Below are 14772 nucleotides of genomic sequence, written 5' to 3'. Positions count from 1 at the left end.
AAATCAATGGAAGGTAGCCCAAAACATAGATCATCAAACTGGAGAAGGCTGGTACAGTGTGCAAGAAAGGGAAACAAAGGGCTATTTCACTGCAGTGAAATCTGATTCTATAGAGCTCTATTTTTTTTTTCATCCCCTCATGGTATGCTGACTGCATGAAACACTTGATCCATGTACTGTCAAAATGAAAACATCAAATGGAAGCAAAGCTCCAGGGGAGGTTTTTAAATAACATCCTGTTGCTTCTTCTGCTCTCAAAGGTGTCATACACCAAATTGCTGGGATCACCTTCTCTCAAAAAGATGACCAACTTGTGACATATCAGTATTTCCAGTATATATAAAGAGTCCAGTATTGCTATTAAGTGCCAATATTGCACACGTGTGTCAAATTACATAAACATTATTTTAAAAAACACTATCTTGGCTAAAAGTAAGAAGGACATTCTCAAGAAAAGCCTCAGGCAAGGAAAATAGATTTATTGTATCCACATTTAAAAATTGCAGGAGACTGATCTCCTTGCAAATGTACGTTTTCCCCCTTGAAGTTAAGTTTGCATGAATTTAGCAAGAATCTGAAACGCATCCATGTTGATTAAGGATTCAACACTGATTTACCCAACACTTGCAAAATCTAATTAACTAAGTAAACCAATGTATCTCCAATATCTGTTGTCTTTCCATTCTCAGTGAGTCGGACCCGCTTTTGAGCCAGGTCTATATGAAAGACAGCTTGATCTAAAATAGGAGACTTCTCAGCATCTTCCTTTCCAAGCACTGGAACACGTCGAGGTCCCCGGAGAGGATCATCAAATCGCATTAATTTTACTTTGGAAAGATCTGAAAAAGAATTTAAAGGCATAATTGTAAGAGAGGTAACATTAGTATGCAAATCACAAAAAGGCTGATTCAAAAGACGTAACAAAGATGGATGATTTGAACAGTATAAGCTGCTGTAGCCTGCCCAACCTCCTGAAGTGCCTTGATAGAGGCTGACATTTTGATCTTCAGGTCGACTGCTTTAAAGCAGGGGTGTCAAACTGCTGGCCCGCGGGCCGGTTGCACCATGCAGAGGCCACGCCCACCCCAGCTCCAGCAATGCAAAAAAAGTTGTGATACATCACAGCACGTCATGTGACGCGGCGAGTTTGACACCCATGCTTTAAAAGATGGGGAAACCCTTCAGAACTAAGGCTTAATTAAAAGACAAGGGAGGAGTGGAGAACACATGACATTTGATTAAAGATGTGACTCATCAAGCAGAACCACCTAGAGAAGAATCCCCATTTTTCCATCCAGACAGAGATGTATGAAGGCTTTGAGTTCCCTGAATGTTCTATTAGTCTTGCAAATCATGTTTACATAAAGAGGCAGAGTTCTACTCACCATTCCACCCCTCTTTTAGATACACTGAATCTCTGTCAATCTAAACTTCCATGAGCAATTATAAAATAGCATTGATTCCATGAGGGATTTGGGGAATTCCCAAAGGATATTTAATTGTTTTAATGATGTCTAATATGATGTAGATTTTAATGATATTTTAGTAAGTTGTTGAATGTATTAACTGAATAAGGTTTATATGTTAACACAACAGAACATTTTTACAGAAAAAATTATCTTTGTTGCTATTGTTTATGCAATGTACTAGAAATATGAACCACCTTCTTAAATTGTGCTCGTTGTTTACCGGCTGCCATTTTAAACGGGGTCTTCACAAAGAAGTCTCATCTACTCACTCAGGTTGCTGATAAAGACTAGCTCTTGAGAAGCGTCATCTGCGTATCATTGACATATTCATCACATTCTCCTAATATCTTGCTATGTTTTTATTAGTGACTTAGATGAAAAAAATAGAGACCACTTAACATATAGTTAAAAGACAAAAATAGATTTCAAAATGATCTTTAAAGATTAGAGGAATGAACTGAAATTTAAAGAATGAAATGCAAGGTCCTTCACTTAAAAATCAAATACCCATTAGCTTGATAACAGTACTTGTGAAAAAGATTTTGCCTGCAAAACTGAATACAAATCAGCAATATGATGTTGCTGGGACAAAAAAATCAATATTAAGCTGAATCAATGTAGCATATTTTCCAAATTATAGGGGAAATAGTTCCACCTCTTTTGCATGGGACTAGCTCAATCCTAGTACCGCATTTATCTTCTGGGCGCTGCACATTAAAATGGATTCAGAGTAATTGGAATAGATTCAAAGAGAAGCGATGAGGATGATCAAAAGACTAGAAACCCAGTCCCGTGAAAAGAGATTGAAGGAGTTTAGAATATTTAACCTTGAATGTGGAGAGAGATGATAGCAGTTTTCAAAAAGCTGAATGGATGTCACACAGAAGAAAGCCAAGACATGTCCTATATTGTTTGCAAAAATTTTCTAACCATAAATGCAGTTTGATAATGGAAGCAATTACTCAGATAGGTGTTGGATTTCCCTTCACTGGATATGTACAAGTAGAATGTAGACAAACACAGAGGATACATTAATTTAAATTCCTGCCCTACGCAGGAGATTGTATTCAAAGCCCTGAAAAACCCCTTTTAATTTTATGATTCTCAATGGATTCACTTACCTCCTAGTGGAAAGATGATGAAAACTATACATAAGCACCTCTAATCTACACGCCAGGAAAATCTAATCTAAAGAACTACACATTCCCCCTCTACTCCTTAGTCTTTGTCCCATTTAAATCTGTCTCTTGATGGTCACATATACATTTCCTTTTCTCTGGCAATACCTATACTGACTCTCACCAGGCAAATCTTCTATTTCAGTATATATACATTTCACAAGATATTTTTATGCAGCATTAGATTAGATAATCTAATTAGATAATTAGGTTATATAATTAATTAGACAATTGATTATTAATAATAATAATACTTTATTAATTAGATAAATTAGATAAACCTTTATCTCCATTCAATAAAGGGTTGTGAACTCGAGTAGTGGCTTAAATGTCTCTTTCCAACATTATGAGTTTAATTAAGTTCCTCCATAAAGGAAGGTGTGAAACACATCCAAATCCTGTTACAACTGACTTTAAAAATCACCTTGTATGATTCTGGGGGAAAAACCCTATACGCATGTACTTGAAACTACACTGAATAAAACATGTGCAGGGTTGACAACAACAAAAACAACAACAAAAAATAAGCAAACCCCTCCACCAAACCCCTCCCTTCTCTTCATTGTTATGATTTTAGATCATAATCCATCCCAAATGGCTTTACTTTAATGAATTCTTAATGGCAACTATGTCTTTTGCTGAAATAATGCTAAATAGTCCAATATTTTACTTGTGAGGAAAAAAAAGGATCAAGTGGTCACCTTAAAATTATCCCATTTAAAAATAGTAATGTGCTACAGGCAAAGAATTTCAGACTGTTTTAGGAAAATCTAACAGCAACTATCACAAAATGTAAGGAGCTATTTCTCTGGAGGCTAAGACTCTCATTTACAAAAGTCTCTCCCTGTCATATGTAAGGCTCTCCCCTCCCCATTTTTTTAGGATTTCATTTCTAGTAAATATATTACAGAAGGGGAGCTGAGAGGAGAATCAAGTAATGGTTTTACCAGCGATATCATTTTATACGCTGCTGTGAAGGGGAAAGGAAGGGGCAATTATAGGCTATTTGATACTATCCTTTCCATAAAACTAGAAAGTGTTCTAAATAAAAAGCAGCTAAGTTATCTGTTTTGTCAGGAGGTACAATAGCCTTTTTTCTTTCTGAAGAAAGAAACCTTTTCAAAAGCTGCAAGCCACTTCTCAGGGAATTGCTAAACAGAACTTTCCTAATGAGCCGGCTATTTTAGTCTTCCTAAGTTCACAGCTCGCTTTCATCAGGCCATCTTTTTAAGTGCCTGCCTAAGAGTGACATCTTCTGAAACAACCATTCAGAAGAATTACTCATTTCGTCTCAATGGCTTTTCATTCACTTCAAAACAGCCAGGCTGTGGATCTCTCATAATTGCCTGCCCAAGTTTGAAATGTGTTGTACTGTTTTCGCCTGGCAAGACAAGTTATGTATTTTTTTTTCCTCTCAGCTGTTTTTCAAGAAAACGGATTCACATCGAAATATGAAAATTGTCTCTTTCCCTAAGATCAAAACACACAAGCAGCTGAAGTGATAAGAAAATAAATTATCTTTCTGATATGGAAAGTTTGGGCCTCGATATAATTTCCTGTTTGGATATAACTGCTGGGATCAGCAAAGCCACAGAGCAAACAGGACAATATCTCCTTGTTAAAAGAAGCTTTGTCAACTCTCTTCAGCCCAGCAACTGTGGTTCAGGCTCAAAACATTGGTGAGTTTTATTTTATTTTTATTTTAATTCCATTTATATCCCGCCCTTCTCCGAAGACTCAGGGCGGCTTACAAGCTTAGCAGTAGCCTTCATTCTATGTATATGCCTGCTTATTAGGGCTTTCACACACACCCCAAGTGGGTTTAACTAAAAGATTACAATTCTTGCAAAGAAAAGTCTTAATGGTAAGAATCAAAACATTCAATTGATGGCGGAGATTGTGGAATTAACTTAAAAATATAAAGTTTAACCATCTGCGTTCTTAGAAAAGAATCTTTGCAGAAACAGAGTGTAAAAGAGGAGAGGTCTACATAGACAGTGTTCATGAACTTTCCTTTTCCCTTCCTGGGACTAGAAATTTGGAAGGGGAAGCATTAATCACTCAATATCAACCTCAATCTCTTATCCATACAGCTATCAGCTTCAGCAAAACATGATTATGCTCCCCACAAACATTTACTTGATTTGATTGTTTATTTGCTAGATTTCTATTTTACCTTCTTGTTCAGCAGCCCAAGGAGTTAAACACTTCCTTCTCTGTCCCATATCTTTCCCCAAAACAATAAGGCTGTGAGGTAGGATGAGCTGATTGACTTGCCCCAAATCACCGTGAGTATCTGTGGCTAAGGGTGGACTAGAACCTGGATCTCCGCATGCTAGGCCAGCATCATAACCACTACACTATACTGCCTCACCACTCGCCACATAATTTCATCATCCATCTGCCACTGCACCTCTTTCTCCACAGAGGTTTCCTAAACCAAAGCAACTTTATAAAAACCCCTTCTTAACCTTTTTTACCCGGATTAGCAGCATTTTATAATCTTGCTGATGTTAACATGCATTTTAGTTTTTGTCTGTATTTAGGCACGTGTATCCAAATGCAAGCTTTAGAATAAGGAAAATAATGTAATGGTAATGAAACAATCTCTATAGTCAGAAGTTTAAGAAAATTCTTGTTGCAACACTGATTTGGAAGCATTTTCTGTTTGGAAAAATACAACATTGTTTTAGTATAATCTAAATTTACAAAAGTGATTTCATCTTCACTAACAAAAATACATTAAATTTAATGTATTTGGCTTCTATTAACTTAATTTCCTCTTGGCGAGCTAGAAAGAGATACTTTTTCACCACAGCACTGAGTATCACTTCTGGCTATTGAGTAAGAAAGTCTATTTGCTTCAATTCCTTAAGATTGCAAGACATTAGGGCCTACTGCTTTGAGGGAAATAGAGCTAATACTTGCCACCTAGTACTAATTACACATCTGGAATTTTTAAACCAGCTCATCCAAGTTTCAGAACCTCAACACAAGCTCCTTCAAGTCCAGATCATAGTGGATAGGGCCTCAGTTCTGGTCTTAGACAAGAGACCTAGACACAGTGCTGAAGTCTTGCCAGAGTACTATTCTATTTCTTCTATAAAATTCTAAAATCTGTCTGAAATTAAAACCTGAATCTGAATCCACATCTTACCTTTAATTCCTCTGTTCATCTTCACTAAGCGTCTTATTATTGCATCTCGGCCATCTCCTTGCCTGACTTCAATCTTTGTAGAAAAGTGGCCATTTGCTGGTTGAGGGTTTATTAGACAGATGGACACACCAGGCTGTGAAGAAATTTAATTTTTTTTAGAAAAAAAATCTCCATGAATTTTTCAAAGTCAACTGAGGACAGAGACTCAGGATACAGAGGCTTATACCTAGCATCTCCTCTTATCAGTAAGGCAATTGTGCTAAACAAATTGAATATTTAAGCTGCGGCAGTTAAGCTCAAATTCTACATACACATTTTTAAAAATAATTTATTCAAACATTTCTTTAAGGAAATACCAAAACCTTATTAGACTAAATTGTCTCATATGTTTGTGAGGATTAGTTTTACTTCTGAACTTTGAAGCAATAGTGACTAGATCAAAATTCATCAGGCTTAAGTGGACATTCAAAGCCTAACCCAGATGTATATAACACACTAGACTCTAATTTGGGGCTAGACTTAATTTTATTTTATTTTAATTTTATATTGTAGTTTTTAAATTTTGCCTTGTAAACCGCCCTGAGTCCTTTGGGAGTAGGGCGGTATATAAACCGAATTAATAATAATAATAATTCTCATCATTCCAGAAAACATCAAAATGACTAGGAATTCTGAAAATAGTTAGTACACGTGGATGCAGAAAGCAAATCGTTACATTACCACACAAGAACAATAATTTGTTCCATGCTGTTGTAAGTTATGTGCACTCATTTCTGACATAGTTGTCTGATTTTCCATGTTCTGCATTACACTCAGGTATGCTATTGTGGTGGTGATACTTTTACAGAACTAATGGATAAACCATTGGAAAAAAAAAGTCATGGAACTGTTGATAAGGGCAACAAGATTGTTGTATGGATAAAGATGGAGAGATCTGGCAATACCTACAACAGAGAAATGGTTGGTAAAGATGATAGAACTTGCTGTCATGGCCAAAATGACCTGTTTGATTAAAGAAAAGCCAATATCTACATTTAACTGTTGACTGGAAACCCCTTATGGACTTCTTGCATAAAACAGGGAAAAATGAACTTATACGGTGTATGATTTTCACAATTAGATATATTATTACAAAAAGGAGAGAGTCCTCTTTATACAGCAGGTATGTCCAACCTCTGGCCTGACAGCTAGTAATGCAGCCCCACAGGATCATAAACTTTTAATTATGTGATTTTACATCATATATATTTTGTATGCAGCCGAAAACAATTCCTCTTCACTCAATGTGATCCAAGCGAGCCAAAGTGCTGGACACCCATGCTTTAGAGAGAAAGATAAATTTACAGTTTGTTTTAACTGCTGCAAAGAAAACCAAAGGAACTCTTTATAGCTTTTTTCTTTCTTTTTTATTTTCTTTCTACCATTGTTTTTTTTCTTTTTGCACTTTAGCTTTCTCTTTTATTCCTTGTTCTTTTTTTTCCTTCTTAACTCTATTTTATTTTCTATTAATTTTTGCTCCAATTTTAATTGAAATTAAAACTTTTAATAAAATTATTATTTAAAAAGACAATGAAAGGAGTGACATCAGGAATAGTGGAAAGGGAGAGACTTGAGAGGTAACCCAGGTGAACAGGATGGTTAATAATAATTTAATAATTTAATAATTTAATTTATATACCGCCCTTCTCCCGAAGGACTCAGGGCGGTGAACAGGGCAAACATATAAAAATACAAAAATACAAAAGTTAAAAAAGAATTAAACACAATGCCCAAGCTAAAACAATAAATAGATATATTAAAAAACAACAGTAAAATCCCAACCCATCCCCCATCAGGCCAGGCCGGCTTGTTCGAATAAGTGAGTCTTCAGATCGCGTCGGAAGGAGCGAAGGTCGGGCGCCATCCGGAGCTCGACTGGCAACCGATTCCATAAAGCCGGAGCGCCCACAGAGAAGGCCCTCCCCCTGGGGACCACCAGACGACATTCTCTGACCGGTGGCACCCTGAGGAGGCCCTCTCTGTGGGAGCGCACAGGGCGGAGGGAAGTTGATGCCGGTTAGAAGAGGGAAAGAGGTAGAAGAAAAAGGGTAGGTGCCCTTTCCCTCCTTTAGCATATGACCTTCATACCAGAAGCCAAAGTAGCAAAGAGCAGCACCAGATAAGGGACAAGGGGGGAGGGAACCCCTAATGTCAATGCTAACACCAGAATCAGTGAGTTATGTCCATCACAAGACACACAGCTGCGATAGATCATGAGAAGAGGAGAGCAAGATGACAGAAAGTCAAAATCAAGGGAGACTGGTGAAGGGGACCTCAATATGGGTAATGTAACAGATTGTTGTTAGTTGCGAAGTCATGTCCGACCCATCGCGACCCCATGGACAACGTTCCTCCAGGCCTTCCTGTCCTCTACCCTCTTCTGGAGTCCATTTAAGCTCACGCCTACTGCTTCAGTGACTCCATCCAGCCACCTCATTCTCTGTCGTCCCCTTCTTCTCTTGCCCTCGATCTTTCCCAGCATTAGGCTCTTCTCCAGTGAGTCCTTCCTTCTCATTAGGTGGTATATAGTATATAACAGATAGATGGATAAAAAATAAAGTGATGCTAACATAGAAAATAGGATACAGATTAACAGAATGAATTGGTAGGCAAAGGAAGTAGGTTAAAGCTACTACACAAAAGAGGTTACCAACTGCTGAATGAAGTTGCTGCCAAACAAAAAGAGAAAAAAGAATCTAAAATCAACTATAAAAATACAAAAGAAAAAGAAAACTGTAGTGATTAAGACTTGTTGGGAATTGGACATTTGGGCAAAGAAGGAAACCAGAATATCAGGGAGAGAACACAAAATTATAATAATAGAGCAAAATGAAACACAATAGGAAAATCACAGGAATCTGAGAACAGTACAGAAATAATGATGACACAGAAATAAGCTCTAGGAGATACAATAAATAGGTTACTGTATATAATAGTACATAAACGTAACTTGTACAATAAATAAAAAAGCTTCACTTTTCATTTCTCTAACAAGTTTTTATTTCCCATACTGCAAGCTGCAAATTAACATCCTTTTTTTTCAAAGGAGGGCTATCACATTTCCTGCCAGGACTTCTATCATTCCCAAGCTTTTGACATACATCAGATTGCAGTTCCAGGTTCCTAAACTGCTCTCTACTCAACACTTCAATTTGCCCATTTGATTGACCCACACACTTTTCTTACTAAGAGAAACTGCCACTGAATCCAATTCAAAGATAAGGCACATGTAAGAAATGCAGCAGCCCTGACCAAAGCTGTCACAGAAAGATAATTAATGCAGCCAAATGCTTGGCCTTTCTATCCGCACAATAATATTACACCATGTCTTGAAACAGGAGCTAGAGTTTGGTGCTATCCAGTAATAATCTGGCATTTTCATTCAATATAGTTTATAAATTATGAGGTGCTGGAATTGGGTATGTGTAGTTTAACGAAGAGAAGGGTGAGGGGTGACATGATAGCAGTGTTTCAATATCTCAGGGGCCGCCACAAAGAAGAGGGAGTCAAGCTATTCTCCAAAGCACCTGAAGGCAGGACAAGAAACAATGGATGGAAACTAGTCAAGGAGAGAAGCAACCTAGAACTAAGGAGAAACTTCCTGACAGTTAGAACAATTAACCAGTGGAACAACCTGCCTCCAAAAGCTGTGAATGCTCCAACACTGGAGGTTTTTAAGAAGAGACTGGACAGCCATTTGCCTGAAATGGTATAAGGTTTCCTGCCTGAGCAGGGGGTTGGACTAGATGACCTCCAAGGTCCCTTCCAACTTATTATTATTATTATTATTAAATATTTAATTATATATGCTAATTGATCTAAAAACCTATCCAGTAATTCTGTATTCCAGAACAAAGCAAAACTAAATATTGCGATAGAAGCCAGATGTGCAAGCAGTTACTGTTAAGCAGGGATATAATATATAAACACAGAAAGCATCTGAATCTCCTCATTATGCTTAAAGTTGTCACTTGTATCCTTTTTATTCTAGGAATGCTATTATCCAGAAACACATTCACAATTAAAATTAAACATTAAAGTAATATCATTATAGCAAGAGAGGGAAAGAGCCCTAATGCCCTATTACCATCAATAATTGAGCACAGATAAGCTGTCTCATCTTCCAGTCTTTATACGCTATAGATGTGCTCTCCATAGTCACTTCACCCATCATTTGTCAAGCCCTACACAAAGCAATCTCAGTAAAGAATGACACAGTTGTAGCTTGGAGAAGAGAAACATTTAGTTCAAGGGGTGAATCTTTCAAGGGAGGCTCAGTTCTGTTACTTGTAGTAAATTCTATGGATGTAAGTAGGAAGCAGCAACTTAAGAATCTATAGTAACCAAAACCCAATACTTAAGTAAACCTCAGGAGCAGCCTTAGCCTTACTACCATCATGTTCCTAAACATGTTCTGTTCTGTAAGTTCAACTGATGACTTCCAGACTGTGATCCTACGACTCCCGCTAGGATTTTATTTTATTTTATTACTGTTTTATCACATTTGTATACCCTTTTATCTCAGAATCATGGGAGATAAAAGGATAAAATGAGAGATAAAAGGACTCTCTTAGAGTCACAGAATCAAAATATATTTTTAAAAAACACTAACGACAACCAATTTACATAAAAAGGATAAAATAAAAAATAAAAAACAGAATAGCTGCAACGCTAGCAGGCTCTACTCTGCCATATGACTCCCAAACTAGTTGATAGAAGCATTTTTAAGAGCTTCCTGGAAGTCCAACAGGTTTGAGGCCAGCTTCTCAGGGGGAATGATATTCCACAATATGGGGGGAGGGGGGGCATGGCAGAAAAGGCTTTCCTCCTAGGTCCCCGTTGATGAAACGCCCTAGCTAACGCGACCTACAACATGTTCCTGCACCTTGAATTCGTGTAAGCAAACTGGCAAACAGGGCAACTTATGCAGCAGTGGTATCACGTCTGCAGTTGTTGCAAGGCACATAACTGCTCCTACCAAGAATATCCAGACACTCTTCAAGGGCAGTCCCATGAAGACACCATTACAATAGTCTATTCAGGAGGTGACTAGGACATGGGTGTCTGACAAGAGAGCCTCCCACCCAGCCCAAGAATGGGCACTACTGGAGCACAGAATGTGCACTGAGTCTTTTGGAGCAGTGAAACCCCATCCAGTAGCCAAGATGATGAATCCCTAAAGAGATCTAAACCCAAAGGCACTCAGCCTTGCCAGGGTTTAGCTGGGTAAGATACAGGAAATATGGAAGCAGAAGTTTGATGGAAGACTAAGGTAAGTGAAAAGCTCTCACTGATTTGTTCAGAATACAACAAACCACTGGGGATAACATTTCTGCAGGGACAAAAGAAGAAACCAAAAAAAACAAACTTACTTCTACTCTGAATACGCAGAATGGCTTTCCAGGACAGCAGTCTTCTTTAATTTTCTCATCTCCTTCAGAGGCAAATTTTAATTCGATACGTTCCAGCTTTAGAAGACAATGGGGGAAGCCATTTAAAAAAAATAGTTCAAATGGATTAATAAGTTCAATTGTATCAAACAATTTCATTAATTAACCACAAAAATTGGCTTTATTTAGCAATGAGTTCTTATTTTAAAAAAATTCCACAGGTTTGATCCCTTTTCTCTATAGATTTAAATGTGAAGTCTGAGCCAGGAAATGTTCCACTTTAGGCAAGTTTGACAGTTTCAAAGTTATATGATGTTTTTATTGCTTTAGTGCTTATTGCACAAGACAGATTCCAACATTCCATTATTTTTTCCTACACATCAAAGCCATTTTTTCTTCAAAGTAACTGTTCAAATCTCAGTAAAAAGGCTAGTTTTTTTCCTCACAATAATATAGCCCCAATACTTATGCAGACGTTAGTTATTGAGATAAATACATTAACATTAAAGAGGGAATAAACACTGCTCAAAAAAGACTGAGAATTTCCAATAATTTTCTCAATTTGGGGGGGGGCAATAATTTCAATAAGGTAACACACATCTAATCAGATGGCAATAAGAAAGGAACACGTTACTATTATAAAAGATCATTAATATTGACTTCAGGGCTCTAATTCTGGATGAATTCTTTCTCTAAGTATTTCTCATTTGCCAACATTATATAGGATTGGATTAGGCAGCTAACCAGATCAGAAATGAAAAAGGTGCTTCAGAGGAGACAACAGCACACTTGGTACATATGCAAATGGCTCCTTAAAGAAGCCACGCCTTTTCCTGAATTTGATAAGAGGTAGTTATGCAGCCTCTGAAAAACATATCCTTGCATTAAGCCAGGGGTGTCAAACTGCCAACCCGCGGGCCAGATGCATCATAGCGAAACCACGCCTGCCCCATTGCCGGCAATGGCAAAAAAAGCCGCAATACGTCGCGACCCGTCACGTGACGTTGTGAGTTTGACACCCCTGCATTAAGCAGTCATTGGCAGGTTACAAAATGATTGCAACTGCTGTTCCATCTTAGTTCAAAGGTGTATTTTCTTGGGATGAGTAGCTACTGTACAAGTCTGGGAAAAGATGCGGCTTCTTTAAAGAGGCACTCATAGATTCATCAAGGGTAGCCACCTGCTTGAACCCAATTTTTCACTTCCAGCCTGAATAGCTGCATAACCCTAGGATGGATTGTTGTGACTCAAAATGAAAGATAAATGTGCAGTTTTCTTTTACAGACCCATGTGTACAGTATATACACGCACATATACAGCTTGAAGATAGACTGTATCCCTAGCTAGGAATTGAAGATAAACAGTCCAAGGATATTGAGCAGTATTTTTCCACATTTGCAAATTTTAAGATGTGTGGACTTCAACTCCCAGAATTCCACAGCCAGCAGGCTGGTTGGGGAATCCTGGGAGTTGTCCACACATCTTAAGTTACCAAAATTGAAAGACAATGATATAGACATTTTCCAGCAACACTGAATCTTATCAAGAGCTGAATATCATTAACGTTTCATAGCAAATGCTCACCTCTAAGGAATTTGTCAAATAGACTATATTCTCCTGCAGGACAGCCTGTTCATCAAACTCCAGCTCCAGATCAAGCACATGGGAGCCCTTCTTCTCCAAATTTTCCTACCAACAGTAAAAAGCACAAGTTTTAAAGTGGATCAATGCCAAGCAAACCTTTGATAAAATAAAACTTTTCTAGTAGGCTTCCCAGCTGGTCTATGAGTCCCAACAGTGCCATTAGAGTTTACAGAAGATTGCCAATTCCAGCCACAATTTGGAAAACTCTTAAAAGTAACTTGTTTTTGTCTTGGATATACTTTTCAATATTTAAAAAATACAGTTAGAAAAATATTTTAAAACAGAAAACTTTCTATTATCATCATCATCATCATCATCATCATCATCATATTATTATTATTATTATTATTATTATTATTATTATTATTATTATTATTATTATTATTATTATTATTATTATTATTATTATTATATTAACTAAATGTACATGCCACCTGACTCCCAGCAACTCTGGGAAGCACATAAAAAAGACATCTCTGAGGAACAGATTTTGAAAGTAAATAGAACTTGCGGATCAGAAGTCATATGAGGAGATTCATATACTTTAACAGGGTATCCTTTGCCTCCCTCCAACAGCTTGCTGAATTTAAATTTTTAGAGATTCCTTTGCAGTGTTGAAGACTGGCTCAAGGAATTAGTCCCCAGTTTCTCTAGGTCTTGCTATATAGTGGTTTTGGGGGGGGGGGGTTGTGGGTTTTTTTGCCAACTCATAATACACATGCAGTGACAAGCCTTTTTGTCCTTGCAAGAGAATTGGTAAGCAACACAATGTTCCAAGGCAAATGAGGTATGAGTCTACATACCTACTCAATTCAGACTAAAATTAATACCTCCTTTAGAAGTGCCCAATAAAGACAATAAAAGTTACAAAATAATGAAGCTGAATACTGCAAAATCAATGGTGCAGTATGGCTACTACCAAGGTGTTTGGCAAGGGGAAAGCAGATAATTATAGTGGTAAAGCAATAGCAACTCAAATTCCCAATCCAAAATAACTGTTATCCTTCTCCTCCTATCCTGAAAGCTTTGTGTTTCAGCACGAAAAGACCATTTGATTAGTGCTGAACTGAGGAAAATAAAGACTGTGTGCGATAGTGGCAAATATCTGTAGCTACGTTGTGGTTTGGGTGCTGTGTGTTTAAATGCAAAGTTTTTCAAATAGCCGCTGGGGAGAAAGACGTCAAGCAGCCATTTCTCTTCTGCTTTTCTTAATGCTGTGGTGCTGCAGTGTGTCCTGGCCCTTCTGAAGAGGGTCTGGATGCAGCTTCTTTTAAGTGTGGTGGGGTGGTTGCTTGTGAAGCTGAGGATCTGGTCTGTGTGAGTGGGTTTGCGATAGACACAGGTTTGCAGTTCTCCATTGTCTAATCTCCTTAGGTCAACGTCAAGGAAGGAGAGTCTTTTGTCTGTTTCCTCTTCATGTGTGAATTTGATCCTGGGAAACACACAGCACCCAAACCACAATGCACCACACAGCGAACCGTCACACAAAAACTAACCCTACCATACACAAAAGGGGTGTTGGAAATGACAGCCAGAATTCTCCAAGCCCTAGGAACAGCAATAGCCCACAAACCCACAGCCACACTCCGCCAGGAATTATCCAGAACCAAAGACAAGATCCAGAAGGATGAAAGAAACAATGTAATTTACAAAATTAACTGTAACAATTGCAACCAATTCTACATGGGACAAACATCATGTCAATTAAATACCACGATCCACAAACACTGGCTGGCAGTCAAATGCCACAATCCCAAATCCTTAAATTTCTACCCACACTGACACCGAACAGCATCAATTTGATTGGAGCAACACCAGAATCATTGACCATGCTACCACCCGCCATGCTTGTGAGTTCATCAAAGTCTGGCACTCCAGAAGCCAGGGGTCTTCAA

General features: G+C 37.9%; 1 protein-coding gene across 5 annotated transcripts in view; it reads right to left on the bottom strand.

Annotated features, from left to right (window-relative positions):
• Nucleotides 1–459: 459 nt before the first annotated feature.
• LARS1 (leucyl-tRNA synthetase 1) overlaps nucleotides 460–14772 on the bottom strand; it is a 59744-nt gene continuing 45431 nt past the window's right edge. For all 5 annotated transcript variants that reach the window (XM_081317328.1, XM_081317325.1, XM_081317327.1 and 2 more), the window contains 4 exons: nucleotides 12818–12922; nucleotides 11216–11311; nucleotides 5805–5937; nucleotides 460–839 (listed from right to left, as the gene is read on the bottom strand). In XM_081317328.1, coding sequence (XP_081173454.1) covers nucleotides 634–839; nucleotides 5805–5937; nucleotides 11216–11311; nucleotides 12818–12922 — 540 coding nt within the window. In that variant the 3' untranslated portion in view covers nucleotides 460–633. The remainder of the gene's footprint in view (nucleotides 840–5804; nucleotides 5938–11215; nucleotides 11312–12817; nucleotides 12923–14772) is intronic.

Source organism: Vipera berus (genome assembly GCF_964194415.1).
Source record: "Vipera berus genome assembly, chromosome: 2".
Classification (NCBI taxonomy): domain Eukaryota; kingdom Metazoa; phylum Chordata; class Lepidosauria; order Squamata; family Viperidae; genus Vipera; species Vipera berus.
The sequence above is the reverse complement of the archived record's forward strand: the minus strand, read 5'-3'. Positions and strand labels throughout refer to the sequence as shown.